This window comes from Arabidopsis thaliana, chromosome 2, assembly GCF_000001735.4.
Source record: "Arabidopsis thaliana chromosome 2, partial sequence".
NCBI classification, from domain to species: Eukaryota; Viridiplantae; Streptophyta; class Magnoliopsida; order Brassicales; family Brassicaceae; genus Arabidopsis; species Arabidopsis thaliana.
Window position 1 is genome coordinate 1,696,434 of NC_003071.7, and position 27,981 is coordinate 1,724,414.

General features: G+C 37.6%; 11 protein-coding genes and 1 long non-coding RNA gene across 23 annotated transcripts; 5 read left to right on the top strand and 7 right to left on the bottom strand.

Moving 5' to 3' along the window:
* Positions 1–575: 575 nt before the first annotated feature.
* On the top strand, positions 576–1,807 carry AT2G04840 (F-box only protein (DUF295); the record flags this gene model as incomplete). The annotated part of the gene is made up of 2 exons (NM_126515.1): positions 576–826; positions 889–1,807. 2 exons carry the CDS (start codon positions 576–578, stop codon positions 1,805–1,807), a joined length of 1,170 nt encoding a protein of 389 aa, NP_178561.1.
* EMB2761 (threonyl-tRNA synthetase, putative / threonine-tRNA ligase) lies at positions 1,469–5,005 on the bottom strand. Of its 2 annotated transcripts, NM_001335263.1 has the most exons (9): positions 4,584–4,993; positions 4,078–4,224; positions 3,855–4,002; positions 3,499–3,752; positions 3,043–3,420; positions 2,650–2,958; positions 2,376–2,576; positions 2,026–2,293; positions 1,469–1,745 (listed from the first exon to the last, which is right to left on the bottom strand). In NM_001335263.1, the coding sequence occupies exons 1-8, from the start codon at positions 4,836–4,838 to the stop codon at positions 2,033–2,035; spliced, it is 1,953 nt and encodes a 650-aa protein (NP_001318198.1). In that variant the 5' UTR covers positions 4,839–4,993; the 3' UTR covers positions 1,469–1,745; positions 2,026–2,032. The 2 variants fall into 2 exon arrangements, with proteins under 2 accessions (NP_001318198.1, NP_671778.1); NM_147245.2 differs by lacking the exon at positions 1,469–1,745 and having other exon boundaries at positions 1,857–2,293; positions 4,584–5,005.
* Positions 5,006–5,767: 762 nt separating this feature from the next.
* AT2G04845 (Acyl-CoA N-acyltransferases (NAT) superfamily protein) lies at positions 5,768–7,612 on the bottom strand. Of its 5 annotated transcripts, none has more exons than NM_126516.3 (6): positions 7,368–7,612; positions 6,939–7,010; positions 6,502–6,589; positions 6,259–6,391; positions 6,125–6,163; positions 5,768–6,039 (listed from the first exon to the last, which is right to left on the bottom strand). In NM_126516.3, exons 1-6 carry the CDS (start codon positions 7,558–7,560, stop codon positions 5,908–5,910), a joined length of 657 nt encoding a protein of 218 aa, NP_565315.1. In that variant the 5' UTR covers positions 7,561–7,612; the 3' UTR covers positions 5,768–5,907. The 5 variants fall into 5 exon arrangements, with proteins under 5 accessions (NP_565315.1, NP_001077880.1, NP_001325375.1 ...); NM_001084411.2 differs by having other exon boundaries at positions 6,230–6,391; NM_001335264.1 differs by having other exon boundaries at positions 6,125–6,391.
* A 65-nt stretch (positions 7,613–7,677) lies between these two features.
* AT2G04850 (Auxin-responsive family protein) lies at positions 7,678–9,345 on the top strand. Its single transcript, NM_126517.3, has 2 exons — positions 7,678–8,468; positions 8,565–9,345. Exons 1-2 carry the CDS (start codon positions 7,865–7,867, stop codon positions 9,173–9,175), a joined length of 1,215 nt encoding a protein of 404 aa, NP_565316.1. The 5' UTR covers positions 7,678–7,864; the 3' UTR covers positions 9,176–9,345.
* On the bottom strand, positions 8,715–10,032 carry AT2G04852. 3 transcript variants are annotated; one of them, NR_140043.1, is made up of 3 exons: positions 9,987–10,032; positions 9,283–9,365; positions 8,715–9,185 (listed from the first exon to the last, which is right to left on the bottom strand). It is a non-coding gene; the product is annotated as an other RNA (long non-coding RNA). The 3 variants fall into 3 exon arrangements; NR_140042.1 differs by having other exon boundaries at positions 9,283–10,032; NR_140044.1 differs by having other exon boundaries at positions 8,715–10,032.
* Positions 10,033–10,353: 321 nt separating this feature from the next.
* AT2G04860 (Tetratricopeptide repeat (TPR)-like superfamily protein) lies at positions 10,354–12,493 on the bottom strand (the record flags this gene model as incomplete). Its single annotated transcript, NM_126518.3, has 1 exon — positions 10,354–12,493. Exon 1 carries the CDS (start codon positions 12,430–12,432, stop codon positions 10,354–10,356), a length of 2,079 nt encoding a protein of 692 aa, NP_178563.2. The 5' UTR covers positions 12,433–12,493.
* A 2,669-nt stretch (positions 12,494–15,162) lies between these two features.
* Positions 15,163–18,574, top strand: AT2G04865 (Aminotransferase-like, plant mobile domain family protein). 2 transcript variants are annotated; one of them, NM_147246.3, is made up of 6 exons: positions 15,163–15,391; positions 15,700–15,805; positions 15,927–16,571; positions 16,714–16,881; positions 16,972–17,364; positions 17,459–18,574. In NM_147246.3, the coding sequence occupies exons 2-6, from the start codon at positions 15,716–15,718 to the stop codon at positions 18,164–18,166; spliced, it is 2,004 nt and encodes a 667-aa protein (NP_671779.1). In that variant the 5' UTR covers positions 15,163–15,391; positions 15,700–15,715; the 3' UTR covers positions 18,167–18,574. The 2 variants fall into 2 exon arrangements, with proteins under 2 accessions (NP_671779.1, NP_001325301.1); NM_001335267.1 differs by having other exon boundaries at positions 15,163–15,805; positions 17,459–18,545.
* Positions 18,575–19,734: 1,160 nt separating this feature from the next.
* AT2G04870 (uncharacterized protein) lies at positions 19,735–19,953 on the bottom strand (the record flags this gene model as incomplete). Its single annotated transcript, NM_126519.1, has 1 exon — positions 19,735–19,953. The coding sequence occupies one exon, from the start codon at positions 19,951–19,953 to the stop codon at positions 19,735–19,737; it is 219 nt and encodes a 72-aa protein (NP_178564.1).
* Positions 19,954–21,399: 1,446 nt separating this feature from the next.
* Positions 21,400–24,093, top strand: ZAP1 (zinc-dependent activator protein-1). 2 transcript variants are annotated; one of them, NM_179605.3, is made up of 5 exons: positions 21,400–21,635; positions 22,048–22,694; positions 22,767–22,947; positions 23,051–23,206; positions 23,303–24,093. In NM_179605.3, the coding sequence occupies exons 2-5, from the start codon at positions 22,124–22,126 to the stop codon at positions 23,784–23,786; spliced, it is 1,392 nt and encodes a 463-aa protein (NP_849936.1). In that variant the 5' UTR covers positions 21,400–21,635; positions 22,048–22,123; the 3' UTR covers positions 23,787–24,093. The 2 variants fall into 2 exon arrangements, with proteins under 2 accessions (NP_849936.1, NP_178565.1); NM_126520.4 differs by having other exon boundaries at positions 21,455–21,635; positions 22,048–22,947.
* On the bottom strand, positions 23,928–26,171 carry SCL21 (SCARECROW-like 21). Its single transcript, NM_126521.3, has 2 exons — positions 25,848–26,171; positions 23,928–25,466 (listed from the first exon to the last, which is right to left on the bottom strand). The coding sequence occupies exon 2, from the start codon at positions 25,381–25,383 to the stop codon at positions 24,142–24,144; it is 1,242 nt and encodes a 413-aa protein (NP_178566.1). The 5' UTR covers positions 25,384–25,466; positions 25,848–26,171; the 3' UTR covers positions 23,928–24,141.
* Positions 26,048–27,543, top strand: AT2G04900 (uncharacterized protein; the record flags this gene model as incomplete). 2 transcript variants are annotated; one of them, NM_126522.3, is made up of 5 exons in its annotated part: positions 26,048–26,157; positions 26,237–26,307; positions 26,392–26,472; positions 26,557–26,600; positions 27,074–27,543. In NM_126522.3, the coding sequence occupies 5 exons, from the start codon at positions 26,067–26,069 to the stop codon at positions 27,171–27,173; spliced, it is 387 nt and encodes a 128-aa protein (NP_565317.1). In that variant the 3' UTR covers positions 27,174–27,543. The 2 variants fall into 2 exon arrangements, with proteins under 2 accessions (NP_565317.1, NP_001318199.1); NM_001335268.1 differs by lacking the exon at positions 27,074–27,543 and having other exon boundaries at positions 26,067–26,157; positions 26,557–26,899.
* AT2G04910 (Carbohydrate-binding X8 domain superfamily protein) lies at positions 27,506–27,921 on the bottom strand (the record flags this gene model as incomplete). Of its 2 annotated transcripts, NM_001161022.1 has the most annotated exons (2): positions 27,506–27,543; positions 27,645–27,921. In NM_001161022.1, the coding sequence occupies 2 exons, from the start codon at positions 27,919–27,921 to the stop codon at positions 27,506–27,508; spliced, it is 315 nt and encodes a 104-aa protein (NP_001154494.1). The 2 variants fall into 2 exon arrangements, with proteins under 2 accessions (NP_001154494.1, NP_178568.1); NM_126523.1 differs by lacking the exon at positions 27,506–27,543 and having other exon boundaries at positions 27,547–27,921.
* Positions 27,922–27,981: the final 60 nt, after the last annotated feature.

Below are 27,981 nucleotides of genomic sequence, written 5' to 3' on the forward strand. Positions count from 1 at the left end.
CCATTAGCTTAAGTAAAATTTTGGTCCAACACAACTCAGCCAGTCAGCCCTCACTCCACTAGCTCTCGTAACCATGTTCTGATTGTTGATGTACATCGTTTCAATTAAGCTTTTTTTTTTTATAAATAATAATTTAACCCTTTGGATGCCAAAACATTATTCCTCCTCCAGAAATTGTAAGCTAATGCAACATTTAATGTCAGTTTTTTTAAATAGTTTTTTTTCAATGTCAATTCCGGTAATTATTTTTAAACTATAGGGTTTTTAAAATGTATTGATCGATGTTGCCCATTGGTGCAATGGTCCATGTTGTATGTACGGTAAGAGTATATTTGTATACAAATGTTTTGTTGTTATGGCCATAAAGTAATATAAAATTAATGACTCGATAACTTCACTTAATATGTTTCGTTATGGCCCATAGATAAACCATATCAACTAAAACAAAAAATGGAAAATAAAAAACCCTAGCGTTATCTCTCTCGCTTTTCTAAATAGAAAACCCTAGCGTTATCTCTCATGCTTTTCTACAGAACCAAAAAAACCCTAGTGTGATCGGTAAAGCAGTCGGAGATATGGGGAACGGCTTGATGAGCAAGAAGAAGAAGAAGAAGAACAACAAGTACAAGAAGAAGAGACCAAACGTGTCTAGAAATTGCGATTGGTCCAAGTTTTGTTCCGATGTTTTACGCAAGATTTTCGAAACCTTAAAGAGCCCTATTGATTCTCACCGCGCGTTTGCTCGAATTAGTATTCAGTTTGGAAAACATGCGCGAACAAGCCTCCATGTCCATGGCGATTCATACACCAAGGTGATTCTCCCACCGTAGGAAAAATCACAAGAAGAAACCTCTCCGGACTCTCAAAAACAATCTATTGTATGGCTAGCTCCGGAAACTGTCTCCTGATGGTCGATCGTCGTCTCAAATTCTATATTTTGAACCTTTTGACGCGGACAACGATCAATCTTCCATCAATGTCACTAATACGTGGAGGACAAGTATTCTTTAAACCTCAAAATGAATGGTCCAATGATTCTGGATGCTTCTTCGGGCCTTCTCGTAATGGTAACGTGTCATATGACTTTGACTCTGTTGAATGGAAAAACTCGGTAGCTGTTCTATGGATAAACGAGACAACAGGAGATTATGTCGTTGCTTGGACATTCATACAGCATTACTTGTTCTTCTACAAGTCAGGATATTGGTCTTGGTGTAATCTGAATCATAATGGGAAAAGTTTGGTTGTGTTTGATATGGCATGTGAGAACAATAAGCTTTATCTGTACACAGCTAATCATCATATCAGGATTTTTGATTTCTCTGGAGCTTATCCTATGGAAAAGAAAACCGAAAACCCGTATTGGAAATATCTGTTTAACGCGGTTGAGGAACCGTGGGAATACGTTTGGAAGAGGAAAATAGCGATTCAGAAATCATCAGGTGAGGTTTTGATCATCTTGAGCCTTAAACAAGTGTTTTACGAAGCAGAGAGACTTTTGTTTTACATCTTTAAGATGAATCTTGAGAGTTTCAAGTGGGAAAGAGTTTATTCTCTTGGAGATGAGATGTTGGTTTTTGGTCAAGGTGTTACAATACCTACTGCTCTTAAAGATCTTGGTGATGGAATCAAGAGTGATTCAATCTATTTCGTCGATAAAGACGTCTGGCCAGATCATCAAGATCATGATCGTCGTGTTTCGAATTGCGGTGTCTTCAATATTGCCACAAGTAAGATCAAATGGCCTACGAAAAAATATCGTTCCGTAAATGAAACTCAGTGGTTTGTGCTCGGAGTTGCTTATTAGGTATTACTCATTTATCTATATCATAGACATTTTTTAAAACTCTTGTTCAATTCAGTTTCAATTTCGAGTAAATGTTAGTGTTATTCAATATTACTAACTGTTTTGATGGTCATGTGATTTGGAAATGATCTAATAGAAAGTTGAATAAAAAATGTGAATAACGAAAGATAAATAATGTAAATGCTTAACAGAGATCTGTGTGGTCCTTCTACACTTACATGAAAGTTACAGAGCAGTTCTGGTTTCAACTGCAATGTTGATTTTGTTGATGAGGTCATCAACAGGAATGGTTCCAAGCTCTCCTCCAAACCTCGATCTAACGGTAACAGTTCCGGTCTCGACTTCTTTGGGTCCAACAACCGCCATTAACGGGATCTTCTGCGTCTCTGCGTTCCTTATGAGCTTAGGCAGTCTCTCCCCATGGCACAACTCAGCCCTCACTCCACAAGCTCTCAGTTTCTTACTCACTTCCTTACAAAACTCCAACTGCATATCCCCTCATTAAGTCAGTTACATGGATTTCAAAAAGAATTTAAACAGAAGACTCGAGAGACAGCACAAGTTAAACCTGATTGTCTGTGACAGGTAAGACCCGGACTTGAACAGGAGAGAGCCATAACGGGAAATCCCCTGCGTAGTGTTCTATGAGAACACCGAAAAATCTTTCTAATGATCCTAAAACCGCTCTGTGGATCATTATAGGACGTTTCTTATCTGAGTTTGTGTCTACATAGGTAATGTCAAATCTCTGAGGAAGATTGAAGTCGACCTGCGTGCCAACCAGAACCCGTTAATAGAGAAGTAGCATCAGGTATTTGTAAGAGTATATGAAGCTTTCTTACCTGAATAGTTGAGCACTGCCATTTTCTACCCAATGCATCTTCAATCTTAAGGTCGATCTTTGGGCCGTAAAAGGCGCCACCTCCTTCGTCAACCTCATAGCTCCATCCCTTATCATCTAAAGCATCTCTAAGGGCACAGGTCGCCTTCTCCCATATATCATCACCTCCAACTGATTTTTCAGGTCTAGTTGATAAGTTAACCTCATACTTGTTGAATCCAAACCTCGACAATATCTCTTCTGTGAGATCTAGAACACCTCTGATCTCATCTTTGATCTGATCCTCTAAACAAAATATGTGTGCATCGTCCTGGAAGTAAAAATGTCAACTAAGTTAATCCTAGAACTTCATAAGAACAGGGTTAGCGTTTAGATTAAAGACGTCTAAGTTAACCTGTGTGAACCCTCTGACACGGAAGAGACCGTGCAAGCTACCAGACAACTCATATCTGTAAACTGTACCGAGCTCTGCAACTCTTATGGGCAAATCTCGATATGATTGACGCTTTCTTTGGTAAAGCAAGATGTGGTAAGGGCAATTCATTGGTCGGAGTTGATAAAGCTCATCCTCGATCTCCATTTGATCATACATATTCTCTCTGTAGAAGTCCAAGTGACCACTGATCTTCCACAGGTCAGCTTTGGCAACATGAGGAGTATAGATCAAATCATAACCATGTTCAACATGCATTTTCTTCCACGATTCTTCAATTATGTTTCTAACAATTGCACCTTTCGGATGCCAAAACACTAACCCTCCTCCAGCTTCATCCTGCAGTTGAACAGCTTATGCAACGATCTCCCGAAAGTAAAATATCATTCCGAACTGAAAAAAGAGGCTATACCATACCTGGATAGAAAACAGATCAAGGTCTTGGCCGATGCGTCTATGATCCCTGCGTTTAGCTTCTTCTTTAAAATGAAGATATGCTTTCAGTTGCTCTTCGCTCTCCCAAGCTGTTCCGTATATCCTCTGAAGCATTTGCCTCTTTTCATCTCCTCTCCAGTATGCACCAGCAACAGATTCTAGTTCAACTGCTTTCTTGTTTATCTTCCCTGTGGTCTCGACATGAGGACCCGCACAAAGATCCCACCATTCATTACCTAGATGGGCATTCGAACTGGCATAAGATGGAGACAAGCTATTACCAAACTTAATACGAACAAATTACAGAACTGAAAAGCAAGCAGGAGGCTACAGCGTACCGATATGATAAACGGTGATGGGTTCTTCCTTAATACCATCCAAAATCTCCATCTTATAAGGCTCATTTATCGCCATGATCCTTTTCTTCGCTTCTTCTCTAGATACTTCTTCTCTTAAAAGTGGTAAATTCCGACTAATGATACGATCCTACCAGATAAAGTACAAAGAAAACCATGAATACTCTTTTAAATTCTTCCCTCAAAGACTTTATCAGAAACTCACCATCTCTTTCTTGATCCTCTTAAGGTCTTTATCTGTTAAAGGCTCCATATCAAAATCATAGTAGAAACCATTATCAATCCAAGGACCTATCGTCACTTTTGCATCCGGGAAGAGTTTCTGAACTGCCATTGCCATTACATGCGCACACTGAATCCACATCAATTACACTATTCAGCTCAACAACAACATTTATACCAAAATCTCAAAACTTTCTCATGAAATTGAATCAAAATTCAAACTTTAGCAAAAACATACTTCACTAAAAGCATAAAATTACAGAACTCTCCTAAATTCCCACATAAACAGAAACAGAGCTCTGCATAAAACATCAACCTTTATCCCAAAACCACATACTAAAATTCCAAAAATTTCTTATTAGATTGAAATCAAAATTCAAACTTTTGCAGAACCCAACTTCACTAACAGCATTAAAGTTAACAACTTGAATAAATTTTTCATAATTCTCTTAAAATCACAAAACAAAAACAGAGCCAAAAGAAGTGTACCGTGTGTCGAATTTTGAGAAGCTTATCAGATGATTCATTACTAGGAAGCACGACCGTCGATGGCTCTGCTTTCTTAGGACCGCTGCTGGAGATAGCTGGCTCGGTGGCGACGGCGAAGACGGTAGAGAAACCATGTCGCTGCCTTGGCCAAAATTGGCGAGTGGGAAGGTAAACAAACCGTCTCAGAGAAGAAGTGAAAGAAGAGGGTTTAGAGAGGAAGGAAGAAGAAAAGAGAAGAGAATGAGAAGAGGCCATTACTGCGAGTATTCGCAGAGATTTTTCGGATTATGCAAGAATCAGTGGTGGAAGTTTCTCCTATGAGTGGATTCAAGTTTTATTCACGTTTGCGTTTGCGTTTGCGTTTGCGTTTTGTTTACAATAATGATAAAAATTGCGTTTTGTTCAGTTTGGAAGTGTATCATAGGAAAAATAGAATGGTCGCTAATTATATTTATCCCTGTATAGGCTCAAGTAGGCCTGGACGTTCGGTTCGGATTTGGATCGGATCGGGTTTGGATTAGTTTTTTTTGGTTTTTTTTGGGTTTGGTTATTTTGGATTTGGAAATCTAAGATTCGGTATTTTAAGATTTTGGGTTTGGTTCGGGTTCGAATTTAGGTTTACCCGGAATATCCAAAACTCAAAATTTTGTATAAAAATATATTCAAATTACTTGAAAATACACAATTTTTTTGAAAAACTTGAGTATTTATATCCTAATATAGCTAAAAGTAGGTAAAGTATTCAAAAATATACAAAATAAGTTAAAATACAAATGTAAATGTAAATGCAAATGTAAAAGCGGATAGCTTGGCGCGAAAAGTTCGCACTGAACTGCTTCATATCACTTATGTAAACAACATTCCTCAGTTTTGGCTCGTTTGAGCTCTAATTATAATCGGATGACAAAAAAAAAAAAAAAAAAAACTTAAAATCCAAATATTTTAAGCACTTGAGTTGTTGTAAATATGATTATTACTAATAAATTGTTTTTATATTTATATATTTCAGATATGTTAGGTATTTGATTGGGTTCAGGTTTGGATGGGTTTGGGTTGGGGTTTTCGAGTTTTGAAGTTTAGAATCCCTTCGGATATTTTAAAATTTTGGGTTTGGGTTCGGGTCGGGCCGGGTTCGGTTCAGTTTTTTGGATTCGGGTATTTTTCCCAGGCCTAGGCTCAACAAATAGTAGGACTCAACTTTGAATTGAAACAATGGACCATGTATATTAGTAATCATAATTTATAAACTCATACATGCTACAATGATTTCAAATTCTTTCCCAAGTTGAAGAGAAAAATAACAATAAACACTGAAGAAAATGCTTTATGCAGTAGCTTCTCCTGATAGCAGTGAGTCTGATGGGTTGTTCGATGAATGAGTGTGCCTAATGACTTCATCCAATAACTTCAAGAGCTCTTCTCGACGGAGATTAGTCACCGGATACTCGAGTGTAACCTGTCAGATTAAAGAAACTCAATCTAGTATATGCCAAAAGTAACATCCTTTGTTGGAGTGTATGAAGTAGTAAACTACTTTTTACCTCTTTGAAGATACCGCTGTAAGAAGACTCCTCGAAACCCTTTTAACAAACAACAAAGTGTGTTTAGCCATTTTCCTTTGTAAACACAGGCAATGGAGCACATACATTTGAGACAAGAGATTGAGTTGTTGTACTAGTTTGCGGAATAAGCTGAGGGAAGCTGTGTTTGATTCCCCAATTTTGGCTGTAAACTTGTGAATCTCCAAGTTCTTGACACCATAAGCCATCATTATCAACACAGATTCCTTTCCTAGTCCTTTACCACGGCTACTCTACCAAATGGTTGTAACAAAAAAATAAGAATCATGTGCCAGAAGTAACATCAGCTAAAGTGTATTCGCGTTGTATAGGACTCGAATTGGGAAGACTAAAGTTACCTTCTGGGCTCAGCTATCATTATTTCAACTTCTGCAACCTTTGGATCATCCACATCATTCATGTAAATGTTCACATCACCTGTCATTGCTGCACAAAAGCTTCAGTTACATATTGACAATGACTAAATGTGAAAATAACATACACAGAAGAAACACTACAGAGCATTCAAGCTAAACTAAATGGACTTCTTTTTAACCAAATAAGATAAGGAAGAACTCTTAAAGCCAACCTAGTCACCAATGATCTAAACCACTAACAAAGAAGCAGTCTTGTAGATATGTTCTCATTTTCCGGCCACTATACACACTTTGTTCTAATAACAATTCCACTACATTATTAACTAAAGGCAGAGAGTACTGCATTGTCACAGCAGCTAGATAGAAGATTCCATACTGATGCATGCTAAAGTAATCTCCTTTATACTCAGGAAACAAACCTTCTACATGAGGTTGGCCATGAGCCAGGTCTCCCTTAACGAAATCCTTGTCCAAGACAATGAAAGTCCGCTCTGAAACCAAAAACATGGGCATTAGAAAATACTACATTTGAAAAAGAAGATAGACCTAATCAAATATAAAAGGTCATGAATCTACTCTAATCATTGTTTATTGGTTAAGAGACGAACTCAATGAACCTCATAAGACACTATATAGCTAAATATCCAAGAACTTGGAGCTTAGGTGATATCAAATTCACAGAAAAAGACTAAAATATCAAACAAAAACAATCAACATTGAGATTCTAGGGTAGTTTAAAAGAAAACCCTAAACCCTAATTGAGTAAAACTGAAACTGATCAAATCTAAGATAAAGAAGATGGAAGATTTAAGATATATATCTAAATAGGGTTTAGAGTTTTTTCATACTATTGGGATCTTGAGTCCAAGAAAGCTGCATCTCATACTCTTGCTCAAGACTCAACGGCTCAGATCCCGTAGCTTCAAGAAGAGCCGAATCTTGCATCCATTGATGGTACTTTGGTACATGTTCCGCCATGTACGGTACCAAAACCACTCTCTTCCCTTCCAAACTCACCTTCGTCGCCATTCTTGTCACCATTCTTCTTCTCTTCCTCTTCTCTACAGAGAATCAATCAGAAATAAGAAACGACGTCGTTTACTGTTATCCGAGCTGGCATATTTTATCCACGTCATATTTTATCATAATTAAAAAGATGTCCAAATATTACACAACCAACCAACTGTGTTGTGGAGAGTGTTTGAGTTTCACTTAGCTTCAAAGCAAAGACTTCAATGAAAAATCATAATATCAACTTTTACAATCACAATCATATTTCTTAAGTTTCACTACACATATAAAAAGTCTCGACTCTATTAACAAAAAAAACAGAGATGATCAAACAATGGCGACTTTGATTCTATCATTCTTGCTTCTTCTTCTAGCAACAAAGCTTCCTGAATCACTAGCTGGTCACTGCACCACCACGACGGCGACGAAAAGCTTCGAGAAATGTATCTCTCTTCCAACACAACAAGCGTCAATCGCGTGGACATACCATCCACACAACGCTACTCTCGACCTTTGTTTCTTTGGAACTTTCATCTCACCTTCCGGGTGGGTTGGATGGGGGATTAACCCGGATTCCCCGGCGCAGATGACTGGTTCTCGTGTCCTCATCGCCTTTCCAGATCCGAATTCTGGTCAGCTCATCCTCCTTCCTTACGTTCTTGACTCTTCAGTCAAGCTTCAGAAAGGTCCTCTGCTTTCCCGTCCGCTTGACCTTGTCCGTCTCTCTTCCTCCTCTGCTTCTCTCTACGGTGGTAAAATGGCCACTATCCGTAATGGTGCTTCCGTTCAGATTTATGCCTCTGTTAAGCTCTCCTCGAACAATACTAAGATCCACCATGTTTGGAACAGAGGTCTTTATGTCCAAGGTTACTCTCCCACCATTCATCCTACTACTTCCACCGATCTCTCCTCCTTCTCCACCTTTGATGTCACTTCAGGTATCCAAATTCTTTCTCAACCTTTGATCTCTCATACTACCACCAAATTCTTTCTCACTTCAGCAAGGTTTGATCTTACACTGTTTCTTTCTATAGGATTTGCAACTGTTAATCAAAACAGCGGTTCCCGAGCTTTAAAAGTGACTCACGGAGTAGTCAACGCGATATCGTGGGGTTTTCTCCTCCCGGCGGGAGCAGTAACAGCTAGATACCTCCGCCAAATGCAATCAATAGGACCCACTTGGTTCTACATCCACGCAGCAATACAGCTAACCGGTTTCCTCCTAGGAACCATTGGCTTCTCCATTGGAATCGTGCTCGGCCATAATTCCCCTGGAGTGACCTATGGGTTACATCGGAGCCTCGGGATAGCTACTTTCACAGCAGCGGCGCTGCAAACACTGGCTTTGCTGTTCAGACCAAAGACGACCAATAAGTTCCGGAGGTACTGGAAGTCTTACCATCATTTTGTCGGGTACGCGTGTGTGGTGATGGGCGTGGTGAATGTGTTCCAAGGGTTTGAGGTTTTAAGGGAAGGAAGGTCGTACGCAAAGCTCGGTTACTGTCTATGTCTGTCGACGCTGGTTGGTGTCTGCGTGGCCATGGAAGTTAACTCGTGGGTTGTGTTTTGTCGAAAGGCTAAAGAGGAGAAGATGAAGAGAGATGGTTTGACCGGTGTCGATAGATGCAGTGGGAGTCATAGTTAGGTCTTGGGTCCTAATTATAAGACAGAAAAAGAGACACAATATCATTTATATATCTTTGCTTAGTACCCTCATGTACAATGTAACTTGTTGGTTCAAAGTTGACTTACCTAAAGTTGTGGATCCATCATTTGCATCATATGTAGAGCTCAGACGAAGGAGATATCAGCCAATTAATACAGATAACCATCCCCTTTGAAATGGCAATTCGAAAGATTTACATGAACACATTTTAAGATAACTACAACAAAAACATCAAGACAATGATCTAAACAAATGACGTCAGGAAATCGGCATAAATATTGTTTGAACTTGAGAAAGATCATTTGGATTCAGAATAAACACTCAAAAGCATGTACTAAGCGGCTGAGTCATGAAGATTGTGCTTAATATCAGTATTACCTACTACTACCTTATTGACTGATAAAGAAAATTCATGACAACTCAAGAAACTCCAAGCCCATTAGTGTCACAATAGAGAGACTGATGTCAAATAAATGGCAACCATAAAACTAAATATGAATGCAACATTCTGAGAATGACCTATGTAACTAACCTAGCCATCAAATTCGAATGTTGAACCCAACAGATATGCAAATACAACATTTTTGAGTCTGCATATGCTGAGAGAGTTCTTCACCAGTTGCAACAATGTTTTTTCTAGCCAGGAAAACAAAACTAGAACATGAAAAATCATTCTAATATCTTTAAAGGGCTAACATATACTTGCTTTTGTCAATGCTTGAGGTCTTTTAGAATACATACAATTCAAGCTTCGAAGATAAGAACTCAAGAGGACAGTAAGAAAACTCACATTATGCTCAAGGACAGTAGGACACTAACTGGAGCGCCTTGGTCACCAATTCCAGTGAATAGCTCTAAGTAGTCCTGCATGTTCTATGTATTTGCAGCTCCCACAAGAAGTCATCTAAAAATCAATCACAACTAGTTTCTATACTCGTTTTCAGCCGGATAGAGATATGGTCGATGATCTATAATAAATTCTTCAAGGCTTTATCAAGGATTCTAAGAAACCTTCATCAATGAAGCTTGAACAACAAATATTATGTTCGAACACTCCAGTTAACTCTCCTCACCATCGCAAAGCAATCAGGTAAAAATACTGAGGTATTAACAGAACGTATAAGTAACCTGTTCTGTTGTTTCACAGATTCAAATTATTATATTTGGCTAACTCCCAAATAACCATCGTATCCATTATCTTTCATCATATTCCTGACTCTAACTACGTCGTCCCACATTGCTTCTGTTGCATATAGGTTTGACATCAATACATACAGCCCTCCATTCTTGTAATCCAGCATAAACATTTTCCTAGCTACATATTCCCCAACCTCCAACTCTCTGTGAATAATGCACGCGCTAAGTAGAGCACCCCATACTGCAGAATCCGGCTTTATATCCATCTTCCAAATTAAATACAATGCCTCAGTAAATAAACATGCTCTTCCCAACAAGCCAACCATAAGTGCATAATGCTGTAAAGTTGGAGATATTCCAAACTCTTTGATCATTGCTCTGAAACATATTTTTCCTTCATCGACAAAGCCTCCATGGTTACATGCAGACAGAACCCCCAAAAAGGTGATCTCGTCAGGTTTCAACCCCTTCTCTCGCATTTCCAAGTAACAAGAAAGAGCTCGATGTTGTAACCCCGATAAGCTGTATCCTGATATCATTGAGTTCCATGTTGCTGTACACGGAGCTTTTATACTCTTGAACACACTTTCCGCTTGTACTTCGTTTCCACATTTGGCATACATATCTATCAGAGCAGTGCAAACAAAGTTCTCATTTTCAAAATTGTTCCTAAGAGTATAGCCATGAAGCTCCTTCCCCAAATTCAAGCAACAAAGCTGGGAACAGCCAGCAAGCAAACTGGCTATCGTAATGGCATCCGGCAAAAGTCCACCAGTTAACATCATCTGATGGAACACCTCAAAAGCTGTACTTGCCCTTCCAGACTGTACACACCCGGATATCACTGAGTTCCAGCTAATTAAAGGAGTCTCCTGCAGTTGCTCAAACAAAAACAGGACAGTCTCTACATCATCAAACTTAGAGTACATAGTTATCAGTCCATTCACAACCAGTGTTTTTGTGCACAATCCGCTTTTGATCGCATAACCATGTAACGACATTCCTATGTCAATATGGGAAGACTTTTTACATCCATGGAGAATTCCAACTAAAGCTACAGCATCAATTTTCATACACAACTGACGCGTTTTAGAAAAATACACAACTGCTATATCCATATCTCCTTTCTCCGCATAGCATGAAACAATCGAAGTTAAGCCGACAATACTATCTTGTTTAGCAGACGCATAAAGACGCTCTGCTGAAACCAAACACCCACACCTTGAATATGCACAGACCAAAGAAGTAACCACAGATATATCATTCACCATTCCACATTTAACAACAAGACAATGTAGTGGCTCGTGACTAACATGAGCAGAAAGAAGATTGATGATAGTGACTGGACTAATTTCCACATTCTTCTCAAACATATTCTTGAAAACAGTGATGGCTTCTTCCTGTAAACCACTCTGGCTATAGGCACCAATCATTGTATTCCAAGAAACTGTGCTTTTATCTTTCATTTCTCTAAACAAGACTTCTGCTGAACCCAACTCTGCACACTTTGAGTAAAACGAAATCAACGCATTCTTCACCTGAGAATCCAACTCAAGGCCAGACTTTGCAGCAACACCATGAACAGATCTCCCTTGAGATACAAAACCACATTGTCCACAAAAAGGTAACAAATTCACAAGTGTAGTAGCAGATGGAGAAAACCCTTGCTGAAGCATTACGATAAAAAGCTTCCACGCATCACACTCATAACCATTTCGTGAATACCCACAAATCAATGCATTCCAAACAACTGTATCTCTCTCAGGCATTTCATCGAACAACATTTGTGCACTCGTTACGCAACCCTTCTTCAAGTAGAGATTAAGAAGAGATGTTTTCACGTATACGAACCGATCAAGACCTGATTTTGTGAGATGGGTTTGGACTTGTTCGACTTGTAACTTGAAGGAATTGAAAGAGGTAGTAGTGGCTTGGAGAAAGATAGACATAGTGAAATGATTTGGTGTAAGAGAGGAACGGAGTAAGTCACGGAAGATAGTGATTGGAGAAGAAGAGATTTCACCATGGATACAAGATTTTAGTAGAGAATGGAAGTAAGAAAGGTCTCTATATAGAGTTATGGGTTTGGTAATGCGCATACTATCTCTGTTCTGTCTCCTCTAGCTTTATTTCCTTGTGTCGGAATTATTAGAACTTGTGTATATCAAGTTGACAAATGACTTGTGTATCTCAAGTCAATGTTTTGAACTATCGACTACTGTAATTTATTGTTACTGTTGACTAATTTTTTTTTCCCTTGAGATATTTTAAAACAGTCCACTTAGGCATTTATGCTTTCTCTCGTTGATTTTTAATATCCAGTAGTTAGTTTTTCTAATGGCAAGAATATCATGAAAATCCTGAATTTACTAGAAATATTAATTTAAATCTTGAACTTTCGAACAAAATGAAACAAATATTAAATTTTTGTTGATTTTTGAAATTAATATCAATTTTTCGTCGACCAATCTATATTAGACATGACGTTAAATAGATCAACATATCTTATTAATGGAGTTAATTTTCTATCAATGTACTTATTAATTGAAAACAACATTGTTTCATACAACAACATATAACAACACAATGAATCATAGCAATTGAACTAATTCCAAAAATTCAATCTTAGTTCCCCAAATCAAGCAAAATTCATAACATTAAAACTTCATATAATTTGAAAATTAGATTTTTATTGAGCGATTACGACAAAGCATTGTCGTTTTATTATTCGAGGGAATGATGTGGTTTTCAATTAACAGATCTGTTAACAGTAAATTAACCTTATTAACATAGTTTGTTAACCCACGTCACGTCATGTCTTTTTTTTTGTCATCCGAAAATTAATTAGGGCTCAAACGAGCCAATCCTGAAGAATGATGTTTACATATGTAATATGAAGCGGTTGGGTACAAATTTTTCGTGCCAAAATATCTGGTTTAATATTAGCACTACGAGAGATGAAAGATAGAGAAAAGCTTGTGAACTCATCCTTGTCGCTCTGTAACTCTTCCAAATATGATGAGAAAGTCGGCTATAGCACTTAACGTCATGTCTAATATGACTAATTCAACGAAAGTTTGGTATTTATTTGGAAAGTCAACATAAATTTGATATTTATTTCATTTTGTCGTGAATTGAGTATTTAAGTTAACGTTTTCAATAAGTTGAGAACTTTAAAGACATTTTCCCCGTTTTTTGAACTGTTGGACTTGATTTTGTTTTTCATCGATTTATATAATTTTTTATGTCCACTTGTTTATTTGATGTATACTTACCTCATTCTACATGGACTTATATATAAGGTCGACTCTTTGAACTAACGACTTATATTTCATTTTTTCGACTTAATTTATGTTCAGTCGACTTATTTTAAAATAGTAGATTTATATTCAGGTTGACAGATTTTTAACCATGTCGACTTTTGTAAAATGTTGACTTTTTTTCTTGATTGTTGATTTTATATTTTTTTTTATACCGACTTGTTTATCCTAATAGACTTATTTTATTTATATTAATTTATTAATATGGTAGAATTTTTGAACTGTCGACTTATTTTTCTTCTCTATCGACTTATATTAGAACAATCAACTTATATTATGGTTACTTGATTTTTTACATTGTCAACTTTTTTGAACGATGTGTTTTTAAAAAATTTAAGATAATTGAAGTTAAAATAAAAAAAAAATGTTAGTAAAATTATGTTTGTAATTCATGTGAAAAAAATTAGTTTAAAAAAATATATATGTGTATATTTTTGAAATTTTTGAATAAATTAATTAAAATATAAACATTATAAGTATATCTTAAATGCTCATTTGTGATAACTAAATAAGAACTCTCTCTTCTCTCTCCTGGACTTTTTAGAGAGAGGATTGTTCTTTGTTTTTACAGACCGAAATTTTTCCGGTGAACCGCTGTCCTGACTCACTCGGGCTTTTGTCCGGCATCTTCTAACTCTGTTAGCAGAGATGGCCGACTTTCGTCCAGCGACGCATGACTTCAACTAGTAGCGTTGGCTGGCTTATCTTTTTCCCTTGCCCGTAGATCGTTTTTTTTTCCGATCTCTTTATATCTTTATCTTTCAATAATTGCCTTGGATATGAGTCGGTGATTATCTATTCAAGATGGGTTTCTCCGACTTGTTTCCTTTGTGATTGACTGCTTGTGGATTGCATGAATTGTTTCAATTTCACAAATTGAAGAGATTTGAGTATAAAGCTTGATTTGTAGGAACAATTTCAAGAGATTGTATATTGGGGTAAAGGATCGAAGAATACTCCGATGCGTACTACAATTCCCTTTCTGCTGTATCTTTCAATTGAAGCTCTGCTCAGAAAATTTCGGTTACATCAAAAAGAATTTTCGTGCGATTGTTTGTCGGCGACGTTTTTTTTACCGAAATCAGAGCTCGACAGCGGTGGTTGATATCGGTACACTTCTGATGACTCATCAACACGTGTTGCAGTAGTAATTTAAGGTTGACATGTGACTTTGGATCTAGTTTAAACGCTAAAATTCTTTTTGCTTTCTATGTAAAATTGGTGAGCTATCTTGTTGAGCTTCGTTCTTTTATGTTTGCAAAATCAGTAGGCTTTATGTAACCTTGGGTTGATTAACAAAATACTCTTGAGAAGAAAAAAGATTACTAAATAAGAATAAAAATGTCATTATAACAATGTTAGGTATATCTCAAATACTTTAAAATGATGGTGTAGAGTTCAAATTTCTAGTAAGATTTAAGGTCAATGTATCCTAGTTTTTATACAACTTGTACACATTTTTACAAAGTTAAGCAATTAAGCTCCTGGGCCGGTAAGGCCCATATTTACATGCTGACACAGATATTTATTTTTGCCTCTTATAACGAAAAAAGCAAAATAAAAGAAAAGAGAGAAGAGAAAAGCATTATCCCTTACGACGAGGAAGCCGTCGTTTTGAGGGTTCGTACAAATCCTGAGATCTTCCTTCAAACTCTTTCTTTGTCTCCTTTTTTATCTCACTCCGTCGTCGTTTTGATTCTTTCAAAGTTCTTCATCCTCTGTTCCGCGCTGTTTTCTGGTTAGTCTATCCCTTCTCCGGCGTCGTTTCGTTGTTTAACGTCTTTGCCTCTCTGATTCTATATTGTTCTTCTCTGTAACCCAACAATGATAATAAAAATCTAACCTTTTTCTCTGTTAATCGAATTCGTAGTGTCTTTTACATTTGTCTTGAAAGATTGGATATTTTTTATTAGGGTTTCTTCGATTTCATGGAATTTAATCTATAATTTGCTTCAGGGCACAATTTTTTTTATCAAAATTATTGTTTTTTTTGGTAAAGTTTGAAGCTTTGGAGTAATTTTTTGATTCAAGTTTGGTTTTGTGCAGGTGAGTGTTGATTCTGATGGATGTCTTAGCGAATCCAGGTCCACTTAAGGACATTGTGTTATATGATCAAGAGAAACATGTTTCATCTGCTGTTTGGGATGGCCAGGTTTTAACTCTTATGGCTCTTCTCTATAGTTATAATCGATTTGTTGAAGCTGTGACATTAATTGGATGCTTTTGCTTAGTGTTGTTGTTTATGTATTTTGCATTTTGTTTATGTGGTTTAGGAGCGAGGTGCGTTGAGGTGTCATGAGCATACATCAAAGTTGGGTGAGTGGAAGCTTAAACCAAAGCAGATAGAATTGGTGGAGAGAGCTGGTTTTGGGTTTTTGAGACGGATCCCTGCTATTAGTCTTGATAACCCTCTTATCTCTGCGTTGGTTGAGCGATGGAGGAGAGAGACCAACACTTTTCACTTCACTGTTGGGGAAATGACTGTGACTCTTGAGGACATTGCCTTGTTACTGGGATTGGGGATTGATGGTAAACCTGTCATTGGATTAACGTATACAACTTGTTCTGCGGTATGTGAGAGGTACTTAGGAAAGTCACCAGCATCTAATTCCGCTAGTGGTGGGATGGTTAAGCTTAGCTGGTTGAAAGATAATTTCTCTGAATGTCCTGATGATGCATCTTTTGAAGAAGTTGAGCGCCGTACACGGGCTTACCTTTTGTACTTAGTAGGGAGTACCATCTTCTCTACAACCACTGGAAACAAGGTGCCTGTTATGTATCTTCCGCTGTTTGAGGATTTTGATGATGCTGGAACATTTGCTTGGGGTGCTGCTGCTTTGGCTTTCTTGTATAGAGCACTTGGGAATGCTTCTGTTAAATCCCAAAGCACGATATGTGGTTGCTTGACGCTATTACAGGTACTTAAGGTTTTTCATTTCCTGTTCTTTAAACTGTTGATCCAAGAGGATATTATTACCGAACCTATCCAGAATGTCTCTGCTAGTTTCAGCATTGAATACATTGACTTAATCTTCTTTCCTTATCTTCTGTTTCCTGTAGTGTTGGAGTTACTATCACTTAAACATTGGCAGGCCAAAGCTGAATCGTGAGCCCATCCATGATCAGTTCCCATTTGTGCTTAAGTGGAAGGGGAAGCAAAATGGTCCTACAGCAAACCGTGATGTGGTCTTTTACCGCAAAGCATTGGACGTCATGAAGCCAACTGATGTAAGTTTGTTTATCTTTCATATTCATCAGCTACTCTTCTTTGTGTATACTTCTGTTGATCTAATGTTGCTGATATACCTTGGGAATTAGGTGGTGTGGCTTCCGTATGAAAATATGAATGGAGGAGATATGTCAGACCGTATGAGAAAGTCTCTGCTGCTGGGTAGATCGAAAACAATGCTGATATCTTTTGACAAGGCGGAGAGACATCTGCCTGATCGCTGTCGCAAACAATTTGACTTGTTTCAAGACATCCCAGCAGATGTGCAAAGGTGGGTAAGAAAGTCTCGGGGAGTTGATGGAGGGGTTGACCTGTCGAATAAAATGGAATCAGAGTTAAGCGAATGGGAAATGAGGTGGGAAAACATTGTACCTGACGATGTCCAAGGTGTTGACGAAGCAGACTACATGAGGTGGTATCTGGGAATTACCCGAAAAATTGTAGGAAGGCCCATCTCTCTCTCAAGCGAGTTTCAAAGAACGGTAATAGCTAAGAACAAATTTTTTGACCCTCAGGTCATTGTGACAGTATGTATGTAGGTATGACCTTATTACTTTATCCTCCTTGTTATTGCAGATTTCAAATGTGAGGGATATATTGGAGTTAGCTGAGAATTTTCAAATACATGATTTGGACCTTGAAAGAGGCAACATGATTTCACGGATTATAGGCCTTGCGCAAGATTGCTTGAGAGATCAAGTTGGGGTAACGGCTACACCAGAAACCCAGCAGCAGATTGAACTTGGGAAAAGAATGCGCGGTAAAGAAAGGGTGAGAAGGAAGGGGATGGGAAAGAGAAGAAAAGGTATTGATCCAATGGAAGATTATGGAGGTAGTGAAGATGAATCCCAGTTTGGACCTTTGGTTGAGGTTGGTCAGATGCATTTACCGCTTAGTCATACAAACTCGGTTTACGATGGAACACATATGTATGATGCTGTCACCAAAGTTGATGATATGGAGCTTTGCGACACCATCCCTCAATTGCCTGAGACTCAAGACATACACAAGATTGAAGGGTCATTGCTAGACGACACAGACAAGTTTGTTGAGGAGAGTAAGTTACAAGAAGAGTTTGATGGCGAGGAGCCAACTGAGAGCTATGATGTGAAGAAAGAAGATAAAGAATCAAAGGTTGAAGATGATGATGCAGCAAAGGGCTTTAGTGATGTGAGCGGTGAAGAAAACGCGAACAGAGAGGAAGAAGATGAAACAGAGATGGGAGAAAGTGTTGCAGAGTCGTCTTCTCTTGATAGAAGAGGAGAGAACACTGTGGTGGCTTGAAAGTAGTTGGTTTTCTTCTCATCTGTTTAACCAATGAGAATTTCTGCCTCTTCTTTCTCTCGAGTTCATGGAACTGTCAGATTCAATGAGAGTTATACTATACATCAAGGCAAATCAGGATTGATGAAGAAAAGCTGGAGGAGAAGTTGTGTTTAGTTTTTCTGTTGTGTTTTTTTTTTTTTGGTAACTTGTAGTCTTTTAAGTACTGCCTTTTTTCAAGATTATGTTAAATTATTTGTAGAAGGGTTTACAGAAGAAAGGTAGTTCTTTTGCCAGATATGAAGTTGTCGAATGGTGATACCATTTGATCTCTTACAGTCGAATTATGACTCTCTGATTATATAAATTAGGAAGAAATTTCATAAGAGATGGAGTTTTCTGTGCCACTTAGATCTTACCTCTTTTTTTCCGGTCAAAGTCACCATTTTATTAAGTTATCGGCCTGAAGTTTCAAAAGTTTTTTAGTGTTAAACTTCTACTACAAATGTAAGCCACTCTGGTAGATTATGTAGAATGGATATTAACTCAAACAATCTAAGACAAAGCTAAAATTTATCTTCGAAGACGTGATGAGACACTCCATGGTCCAAAGCAAGGTAACCAATTCGGCTTGAAGAGGGGATAACCCCGGACGGGAGCTTCTTAATCCTATAAAGAGAGGTGTCTCTCCATCCATGACAATCTACCCATGTTCACTAAAGGGGTCGGTTAGACGCCATGAGCCATCAATTTGGCATTCCGGTTGGGTAGTTCAAAGTTTGTAGTGTGATGGGGTGGCTCCAGGTTTACGTAAAGGGCGTCATCTTTCCTATTTACCACATGCAATGCAGTCACCTCTTGAGTGGCATGCTCTAGTGTTTTATGATGATTCTCCCGAGTATTCTCGTAAATAAATCTATTCTGAATCTTAGGTATCTATGAGAAATAAAACTATCTTCCTCTGCATTCATCATCACCTTTGCTCTCCAAAAAAAAAGCGAAGTTAGAGAAGAGTGAATGACTAGGGAAGGAAGAAGGCGACAATGAGAATGACGATAGAACCCAAGTTGTAAGCGCCGATGAACATTCAAAGAGACGGTGATTAATCGTTTCCTACTCAACACCACATCTAGGCAGTTTTTATCTTTACCTTATAAGTTATCAAGTCGAAGATAACGATGTCTGAGCATCTTTATTTCCAAAAAGGGTAGGAAAGTCATTTCTCTATTAAAGTAAATGAATTTCTGAAAAATTATTCCTAATGTTTTTATTTGTAAAAAAACTACACACTTTTTTAATTATACAAATAATGGATTGGCCGAATTTTCCACCCTATACTATTAACAATCTCAACATTCTCAACATTCTCCTCTAAACTTTTGATCCTTTGAAATATCACCATAAACAAATAAATTCTCAAAATACATACATATACTTTTGGATTCATGTGAAATACTACGCCTCCAATTGAACCAGTGATTAAACCGGAGTTAACCATAAATTCGTGTTTACTGTACCGCGATTGCGATTACCCCGAATAATCACCCATGACCCGAGAAAAAGACGACGTCGTTTTCTCATTTCTTTAATTAATCGAAACGTAAGTCTCTATCACCACCTCTGTCATCTCTTTCATCGGAATCGTCGTAATCTCCCTTGTCGTCTCCCTCATTCTTAACCACACTATCATCGTCCCCCGAACTTCTGTTTTCACCACCAACATTTTCACTCTCGACATCACTCCCCAGATATTCGTACTCGAGATCATCTGGGTCACTCTCATACACTAACCCTTCATCGAAAGACATTGAATAAAGACCCAGCACACCCAAATTAGAATCGAGAACCCAAAACCCCCAAAATTCGGCCAACCTTACAAATAATACTTCAAGTTTTAAATATCGTTTTTAAGATTGTCACTTTACAAACATAATTTATCTTTATTCCTTAGTTATTTTTGATATTTTATTAACAGATGGACTTTTCAAAGAAACAAAAAATTTATGAAGTTTTTTCTATTTTGGAAAATTTTCTACTCCCTCCGTCCTACTAAGATAATATTTTTAAAAAATTTCACATTCTTTAAAAAATATTGTATAATGACAATTTTAACCTCTTAATAAACTTTAAAAATAATAATAAATATTTAGCTAATTATTTAATAAAGGTAAAACAGGTAAATAGTTTTAAAATTTGCATTGAAAATATAAAACTTCTATCTTTGTGGGACAAATATTTTTTCTAGAAAATTTATCTTTGTGGGACAAAGGGAGCATAAGTTATCTAACAAATATGTTATTTTCTTTTAGGAATTTTGTGCAAAAAAAACCCGTTCAAAATCACCTATTTTTTTTCAAATTTACCTTCAACGTCCAATAAATGCAAAATAATCATATAAATTCATAAATAATATGCAATATAACCTATTTATGAAACTTTACATATATTGTAAACGTTTTTATGGTCACATATACTTGTTTTTGAAAATTTTAAAGATATAGTTGAACTCTTCATCTCGAAAGCTACGATTTGATATATTATTTATCAAAATTTAAAAATTTTACAATAGCAAAAAAGTTATATTGCGTACTATTTTTAACTTTATATAATTATTTTATAGTTTTTAGATATAAATTGTAAAATTGCAAAAATAGATGATTTTGTGGATTTTTTTTTCAGAAAAATCTTCTTTTAATATCTCTGTTTTTCTACTCATCTAATTTCGTTAAAAATGTAGTATTAATCACTACAATTTTCCATTTGTTCTTTTGTAAGGAAAAACAAAAAAACAAAAAAAAAAAAAAAATCGAATTTTTAAAAAATTATTACCTAAAGTCGAAAGTGTCTAGATGATCAGTGGTTGTTCAACAAATTGACCTTGACAATTCTCCTTTTCATTAAACATTTTCTTACAAACGTACTCAAGTTCTTAAACAAAAGTAGTCCTAAAAAAAGATATACATCCACTTGTGTAAGAATCAATACTTTTGTTTTCTTCCTCGTAGTTAAGTAATTTACATGTATTTGCAAAATCGATCCCCAAAGTTTGATATTACTCACACTTTGTAACCAAGAAACAACAATACTAATGAGACACACGAGATTATTATGCACTGGGTTCTCTGGGTCCCACTGCTTCTGCTTTTGTCGGCTTGCGTTTTGTGGGTGGAGAATATATGTCATGAGAAACGTATCATCTAACCGTTAGATCAACGACGTCTACATATCTTTCAATACACCGCGTAACACTGAAACAAAACCTCTCTTCCCCACTTTCTTCTTCTTCTTCTTTCTCCATAGTCATTTCTAAGTCCAACCATCTGATTCTTCGACATGACCTTTTGTTCTTCTTCTCTTTTCTCTCTCTCTTAAACCCAATTTGAGATTGTTCGATTTCGATCTACGAGATTCTTACAAGAACATAAGCAGCTTCGGTTTTTTGGGATTATCTTATTTGGTCGGATGATGATCTTCTCGATGTCTGTGCTAGGTAAATTCTTTATTTTATTTTGTTTTTGAAGTTGTATTAAATTCTTTAATTTAGTATTAAATGTTGAATCTTTATGCGAATCTTGTTACTGGGTCGTCTCTTAACTCCGTAGTAAATGGAACAAATTTGCCGACTTTTTATGTAATTTGGTTATAAGATTTTAGCAAATGCTTTAATTTTGGGGTTTTGTTTGTTTCAAAGTAAAGTACTTGAGTCTAAAGATCGTTGGTGAAGCATAGGACTAATCAATTTTGAGTCTTTACTAAGATTGTAATTGATATAGAAATTTCCCAAAAGTGGAGACTTTTAGTGGTTATTCTGCAACATTTTATTCCTAATTGTTGTTTCTGTGGAATTTAGTGTGAATTCACTGTAATGATTTGGTTTTTGTTTGTTTTGATTTCTCCTTCAGGCTTTGGGAATTAGATATATTTGGGGTTAAGCTCGAGTCTCTCCGGTTTTGAGTTTACTTGAGTTTGTTAGTATTTATGGCTGAGGTGGGAAAAGTTCTGGCTAGTGATATGGAGTTAGACCATTCAAATGAGACTAAAGCAGTGGATGATGTTGTTGCCACTACTGATAAAGCGGAGGTCATACCAGTGGCTGTAACTAGAACTGAAACCGTTGTTGAAAGTTTGGAATCTACTGACTGTAAGGAGCTTGAAAAACTTGTTCCACATACGGTAGCTTCGCAGTCGGAAGTAGATGTTGCTTCCCCGGTATCCGAGAAAGCACCGAAGGTTTCTGAAAGTAGCGGTGCATTATCTTTGCAGTCTGGTTCGGAAGGGAATAGTCCTTTTATTCGTGAGAAGGTTATGGAAGACGGATACAACTGGCGGAAATATGGACAGAAACTTGTGAAAGGAAATGAGTTTGTAAGGAGCTATTACAGGTGCACTCACCCTAACTGCAAAGCGAAAAAACAGTTGGAACGGTCTGCGGGTGGACAAGTCGTGGATACCGTTTACTTTGGGGAACATGATCACCCAAAGCCTCTTGCTGGTGCTGTTCCTATCAATCAGGATAAGCGAAGTGATGTCTTCACAGCTGTTAGTAAAGGTGAACAAAGAATAGATATAGTTTCTCTAATTTATAAGCTGTGCATTGTTTCTTATGATATCATGTTTGTAGAGAAAACATCTGGATCCAGTGTTCAGACACTTCGTCAAACCGAACCACCAAAGATCCATGGAGGATTACATGTTTCAGTTATTCCACCAGCTGATGATGTGAAAACTGATATTTCACAATCAAGTAGGATAACGGGGGACAACACTCACAAGGATTATAATAGTCCTACCGCAAAGCGAAGGTATTGATGATTGATATGTCGGTTTGTTTTTCATGGTTCTGGAGGAAGACTTCACCATTGGTGTTCCTTGTTTTTTCTTCTTATGTTGATGTCACTAAATCAGGAAGAAAGGAGGGAACATTGAGCTGAGTCCAGTGGAGAGGTCAACCAATGATTCACGCATTGTGGTTCACACTCAGACTCTGTTTGATATTGTGAATGATGGGTACCGATGGCGTAAATATGGTCAGAAATCAGTAAAAGGCAGCCCATATCCAAGGTAGTGACTGCTTACATGTTTGAAATATAATGTCAAACTTTTGGTTTCATTCTTCGCTGCTCACGTTCTTTCTCCATTTGATGTTTTATGTATTAGGAGCTACTATAGATGTTCAAGCCCTGGATGCCCCGTCAAGAAACACGTAGAGAGGTCATCTCATGACACAAAGTTGCTTATAACAACTTACGAGGGAAAACACGACCACGATATGCCTCCAGGAAGAGTTGTTACTCATAATAACATGCTGGACTCGGAAGTTGATGATAAAGAAGGAGATGCCAACAAGACTCCACAGAGCTCAACTCTTCAATCCATTACAAAAGACCAGCATGTCGAAGATCACTTAAGAAAGAAAACGAAGACTAATGGCTTTGAGAAAAGTCTTGATCAAGGTCCAGTTTTGGATGAGAAGCTGAAGGAGGAAATAAAAGAGAGATCAGATGCAAACAAAGATCACGCAGCCAATCACGCCAAGCCGGAAGCAAAGTCAGATGATAAAACCACTGTTTGTCAAGAGAAGGCAGTAGGAACCCTGGAGAGCGAGGAACAAAAACCCAAGACAGAGCCTGCCCAAAGCTAAGCATTCAGTGTTGTACCGAGTGGTAATTTATATGGCTGTTTTAACATAGATTAGTACAGGCGATATGGTTATAGACTGTACAGTTGTTGTTCAGGCGGGACCAGATTTAGATTAGTGTTTAATGGAATAGTATGCTTTAATACCTTTATGTAACCACTTCCATTTGGTTCAAATAAGAGTTACAGGAAGAGAAGGTAACACAACAAGAGCCCTTCTTTGTTGATGGAGCCTGTGTAATAGTTGTAGCATGGGGATGTATATGATTTGATTCAACCTTATTAATGGTTATGAGACAAAACTATCTATTACTTCCAGTTCTGTCTTTTGCATTACATTCTTGGAGACGTTTATTCTTTCACTTCCATGCACAAGATGAGACCAAGATTCGGTCCATCCAACCAAGGTACAGAGCACCATCTCTTTCTTCAATCGCATACCCGTTGCTGTAATCTCTCAAGAGGGCTCTAATGGTGGCTGAAATGATTGAGCTCAAGGGGTATGGCTCAAAACCCGCCATGGAAAACCTTGACTTCCATTTCCCGAGAAGCTCGTGTCTTTCGATCCTCTCGGCTCCTTCACAAGCTATGATGTTGACGACATCCCTTGCCATGCAGTGCTGCTCGATATTGATCCTTTCCTTGTGATTTCTCGGAAGCATAACATCGATAGATTCGAACATTGCCGTGTAATAACTTAATGTCTCAAGGAACCTAGGAAGGAAAGGGGAAGTGTTCGTGTTGCATTCTTGTTCCACAAGAGTGACTACTTTAGGTGATAGACTCTTCACCATCCTCAGCAACCGGTCCCTGTGGTTTTCCATGCTTACACTCTCATCTGGCAAATGATGCAGCATGTAAGCAAAGTTCACTCCAAGGGCTTCGCCATCTCGGACATCAAGATTTTCCACTTCAACTTCACAACTTGGCCTTGAAACCGCATTGAACCTGAATGGAACATCAAACTTCTTTGCAAGTTTCTCTAGTCTCTTCTTGACTGTAACCAAGACAGATCCATCACCAACTCCGGTAATTCGAATATTTGGAGCCCCACCAGGCCTAGCTGCAAAAGCCTGGATAAGTGCTATCCACTGGCTCCCTTGTCCAATTTGGAAGTCAATAATGTGAATCCTCTCTTCATCCTTCATTGCTTCTGCAATCGCACCATTCGCTGACATGTATCCAAACTTGAAATATGGACAAACCTCATGCAGAACATACACATAAGATAAAAATTCATAACTCTCTGGTTCTCTGGACTGGAGAGACTTATATATCGAACTACCAGAAGCAGCAAGCCTAGCAACAAGCCCTTCTAACATATAAGCTCCCAATCTCTGGATTGGCTCACCAGAAATCGAAACCATACCGCGCAACTCACCCATACACCATCGTGCCATTAGAAGATTATTCTCAGAAACAGCTTTTGCACAAGCAACAAGTACCAACTTCAAGTCTCCCCTTGATATTGCCTCCACTATCAATAACAAATCTTTAGCATCATCAGGCCACATGGAGAGTTCATGGCAGATAGCATCATCGATACTCTCAGCTATCTCTGGCAGTGGCTGCAACATTATTGAACCTCTTACATTGTCCATCACAAATAAGCAAGTAAGAATCTTTGAACATCAACCATTATCCTCAAATGACCTTTTATTTATCTGATCTTCATAACAAACACCTGTAGAATTCATAGACAAAGTCATTAATCAGAGACTGAATTAGATATCAATATTGAACAATAATATCCATGGAGATCAAAACTCTAACAAGAACTCTAGTATCATTGAAATCAACTCATGACTCTATGAATCTACGTCAGCCATGAACTACTTCATCAATAAACAAGGCATACAAGAGTTCCAATCCTAAACAAACTAATTTGACAATTTCTCTTCACACTTTAGAGTAAAGCTTGCTAGAAAGAGCAATCATTTACAACAAACCAACATCAAACTTATCAAAGAAGAAATGTTTTCATGTTTTGTGGATAAGAAGAAGCAGAGCATCAAAATCATCAAGAAAAGAGAATAAAGGTTTGATTTTTATGAGAAAAACAAACCTTGTGTAGGTTAAGAAGTGATCTTTCGGTGGAAGTCGATAAGGGATTTGGTTTTGCAAGTGAGAGATCCAACCAAAGCTCGCAGCTGAAGCAAAAGGAAGAATCTTTTTAGTTGCTGTAGTGAAGAAAATAACACATCACATACGACGTCGTTTTAGGCTTAAACCGAATAAGACCCGATCACCGACTTGACACATCTCGCTTAAAGTCTCTGGTCAAATGGGAAATAGTGTAAGAAGCAATCTAAGAGACATCAGAGGACGACGATCGATGGATCCTCGGATGTGGCACAAAGTCGCCGCTATTTCCGGTGAGATTTAAGATAAAGTAATGATCTTTTGATTTTGATCTTGTGAGGAAAGGTACTGATTCGGATAGAATTGGTTTAGGTATGGCTGCTCTTGGTTTGGGAACTTATGGTGCTCATGTCTTTAAACCAGAGAACCCTTCTTACAAACAGGTTTAGATTCTTGAAAATTGTTGGAAAATTCGATACTTTGTTGGATTTCTGTGAGAAAGTTTAGGTTTTTTTGTTGTTGTTCAGGTGTGGCAAACGGCTTCACTTTACCATTTGGTTCACACTGCTGCTCTTGTTTCTGCTCCTAGCACCAAATATCCCAACATTGTTAGCTTTCTCTTCTTGTACTCTGTTTCTCTAATCTTTGTCCTTTGAGAGTTGATGGAGCTGACATATCTTTTTCTTGCTTAGTTTGGTGGCTTGTTGACTGCTGGAATTGTAGCCTTTTCCGGCACGTAAGTTGTTATCTTTTTGTTTCTCAGATTCTTCAGTTTGAGATGTGTATGGTAGAGCTTTTGTGCTAGATGTTTGTTGGATGTCTTGTCATTGAGGTTATAGTAGTGCATTCATGGATATTTGAGCTATTTAGATATGATTTGGACTTTCTAGAATTCATATCTAATCTCTAGCAGTAGCAATACTTGCCACAATTCTTCGTGGCTAGGGAGATTTTATCGATTTCGACATGTGTCCAACTCTGAAGCATTTGGAAACCATTGTATCACTTATTTAATAGCATAGGTCTTTGTATTTGAGTTAATGAATGGTATTTGTCCCCTTTGTACTTCCTTTGATATGTGAAGGTATGCTCTTTGGAGAAGTAACTATATTTTAGATGCTTAGTAGATAACTTTAGTTTTGTGTTCAATAGTCTATTTCCGGGTATGAGTATGTGAGAAGTTTCATGTGTGTTGAAATGTTGTTGCAGGTGTTATATGGTAGCGCTGCGGGAGGACAGAAAGTTTTCGACATTGGCACCATTCGGAGGCTTTGCGTTCATTGCTGCATGGGCAACTTTACTTTTCTAAACAATCTCATAACCATCTATATTGTCAAGTTTGTGGTCAAGCTTATCCTACATATGAACTCACTGTTTTTTTTTGTTTACCTAAGAGATTGCTTAATAACAATTCTGTGTCGACAACCATTAAGCATCTTCCTTTACTTGTTCAGTTTGTTGCTAAAGGGATTATGTAAATGACGACCATATTAATGTAATCTTATTACCATACAATTTATCAAAATTCTACATTACAAGAACTTCCAAGTTCCAACAAAGATTTGTTTATATTGTTCACCGGTAGTATAATTCATCATCTTTCATTTCATCTTGGTCTTTCCTTTGAATCATTGGACATACTCAAAATGGCACATACTCAAAATGGCACGAATCGTGACCTATCAAATCATGAGATAATCAGAAACAGATGGTTCAAGATTTTGATTGATCAAAGAGCTTAAATAACTGTAACAAAAAGGGTTTAGATAAAGTTGCTTACTAGGGTCGGTTTGTGTGATAAATGCAGTGCTGTTGAAGTTACAGGAACCGCCGTTGCGCTTATAACGCTGGTAATAGTTATTGAAGACAACAGAGGCATGGTCCTTGACAGTGTTGGGCAAGAAGCAAGGCTGGTTAGGCTGAATCGTACTGCAGTCTGCTCCACCTGTTTGACAAGCCCAGTCTACGGCTGCTTGTATCACATTATCTGGTATCTGTCCATCGGCTACACACCATTGTCCGAACTCCGCTTTCGCTACAAAAATAAGATACCCCATGTTATAGAGATCTTTGAGATTATGTGTATGTTACAATAATATTGTACCTGAAAACGTTAC

Excerpts from the sequence above, each read along its gene's own strand:
- ZAP1 (NM_126520.4), top strand. The coding sequence starts at position 22,124 with ATGGCTGAGGTGGGAAAAGTTCTGGCTAGTGATATGGAGTTAGACCAT. Across the intron at positions 22,948-23,050 it reads AGTCCTACCGCAAAGCGAAG|GAAGAAAGGAGGGAACATTG; the intron begins GTATTGATGATT and ends TCACTAAATCAG. Across the intron at positions 23,207-23,302 it reads AAAGGCAGCCCATATCCAAG|GAGCTACTATAGATGTTCAA; the intron begins GTAGTGACTGCT and ends TTTATGTATTAG.
- EMB2761 (NM_001335263.1), bottom strand. The coding sequence starts at position 4,838 with ATGGCCTCTTCTCATTCTCTTCTCTTTTCTTCTTCCTTCCTCTCTAAA. Across the intron at positions 4,225-4,583 it reads TTCTCAAAATTCGACACACG|TGTGCGCATGTAATGGCAAT; the intron begins GTACACTTCTTT and ends ATGTGGATTCAG. Across the intron at positions 2,959-3,042 it reads GTGTCAGAGGGTTCACACAG|GACGATGCACACATATTTTG; the intron begins GTTAACTTAGAC and ends TTTTACTTCCAG.
- AT2G04845 (NM_126516.3), bottom strand. The coding sequence starts at position 7,560 with ATGGTGACAAGAATGGCGACGAAGGTGAGTTTGGAAGGGAAGAGAGTG. Across the intron at positions 7,011-7,367 it reads TTGGACTCAAGATCCCAATA|AGCGGACTTTCATTGTCTTG; the intron begins GTATGAAAAAAC and ends TTTTGGTTTCAG. Across the intron at positions 6,392-6,501 it reads ATGATAGCTGAGCCCAGAAG|CCGTGGTAAAGGACTAGGAA; the intron begins GTAACTTTAGTC and ends TTGGTAGAGTAG.
- AT2G04865 (NM_147246.3), top strand. The coding sequence starts at position 15,716 with ATGGATGTCTTAGCGAATCCAGGTCCACTTAAGGACATTGTGTTATAT. Across the intron at positions 15,806-15,926 it reads CTGCTGTTTGGGATGGCCAG|GAGCGAGGTGCGTTGAGGTG; the intron begins GTTTTAACTCTT and ends TATGTGGTTTAG. Across the intron at positions 17,365-17,458 it reads CAAGCGAGTTTCAAAGAACG|ATTTCAAATGTGAGGGATAT; the intron begins GTAATAGCTAAG and ends TTGTTATTGCAG.
- AT2G04850 (NM_126517.3), top strand. The coding sequence starts at position 7,865 with ATGGCGACTTTGATTCTATCATTCTTGCTTCTTCTTCTAGCAACAAAG. Across the intron at positions 8,469-8,564 it reads CACCTTTGATGTCACTTCAG|GATTTGCAACTGTTAATCAA; the intron begins GTATCCAAATTC and ends TTCTTTCTATAG.
- SCL21 (NM_126521.3), bottom strand. The coding sequence starts at position 25,383 with ATGGACAATGTAAGAGGTTCAATAATGTTGCAGCCACTGCCAGAGATA.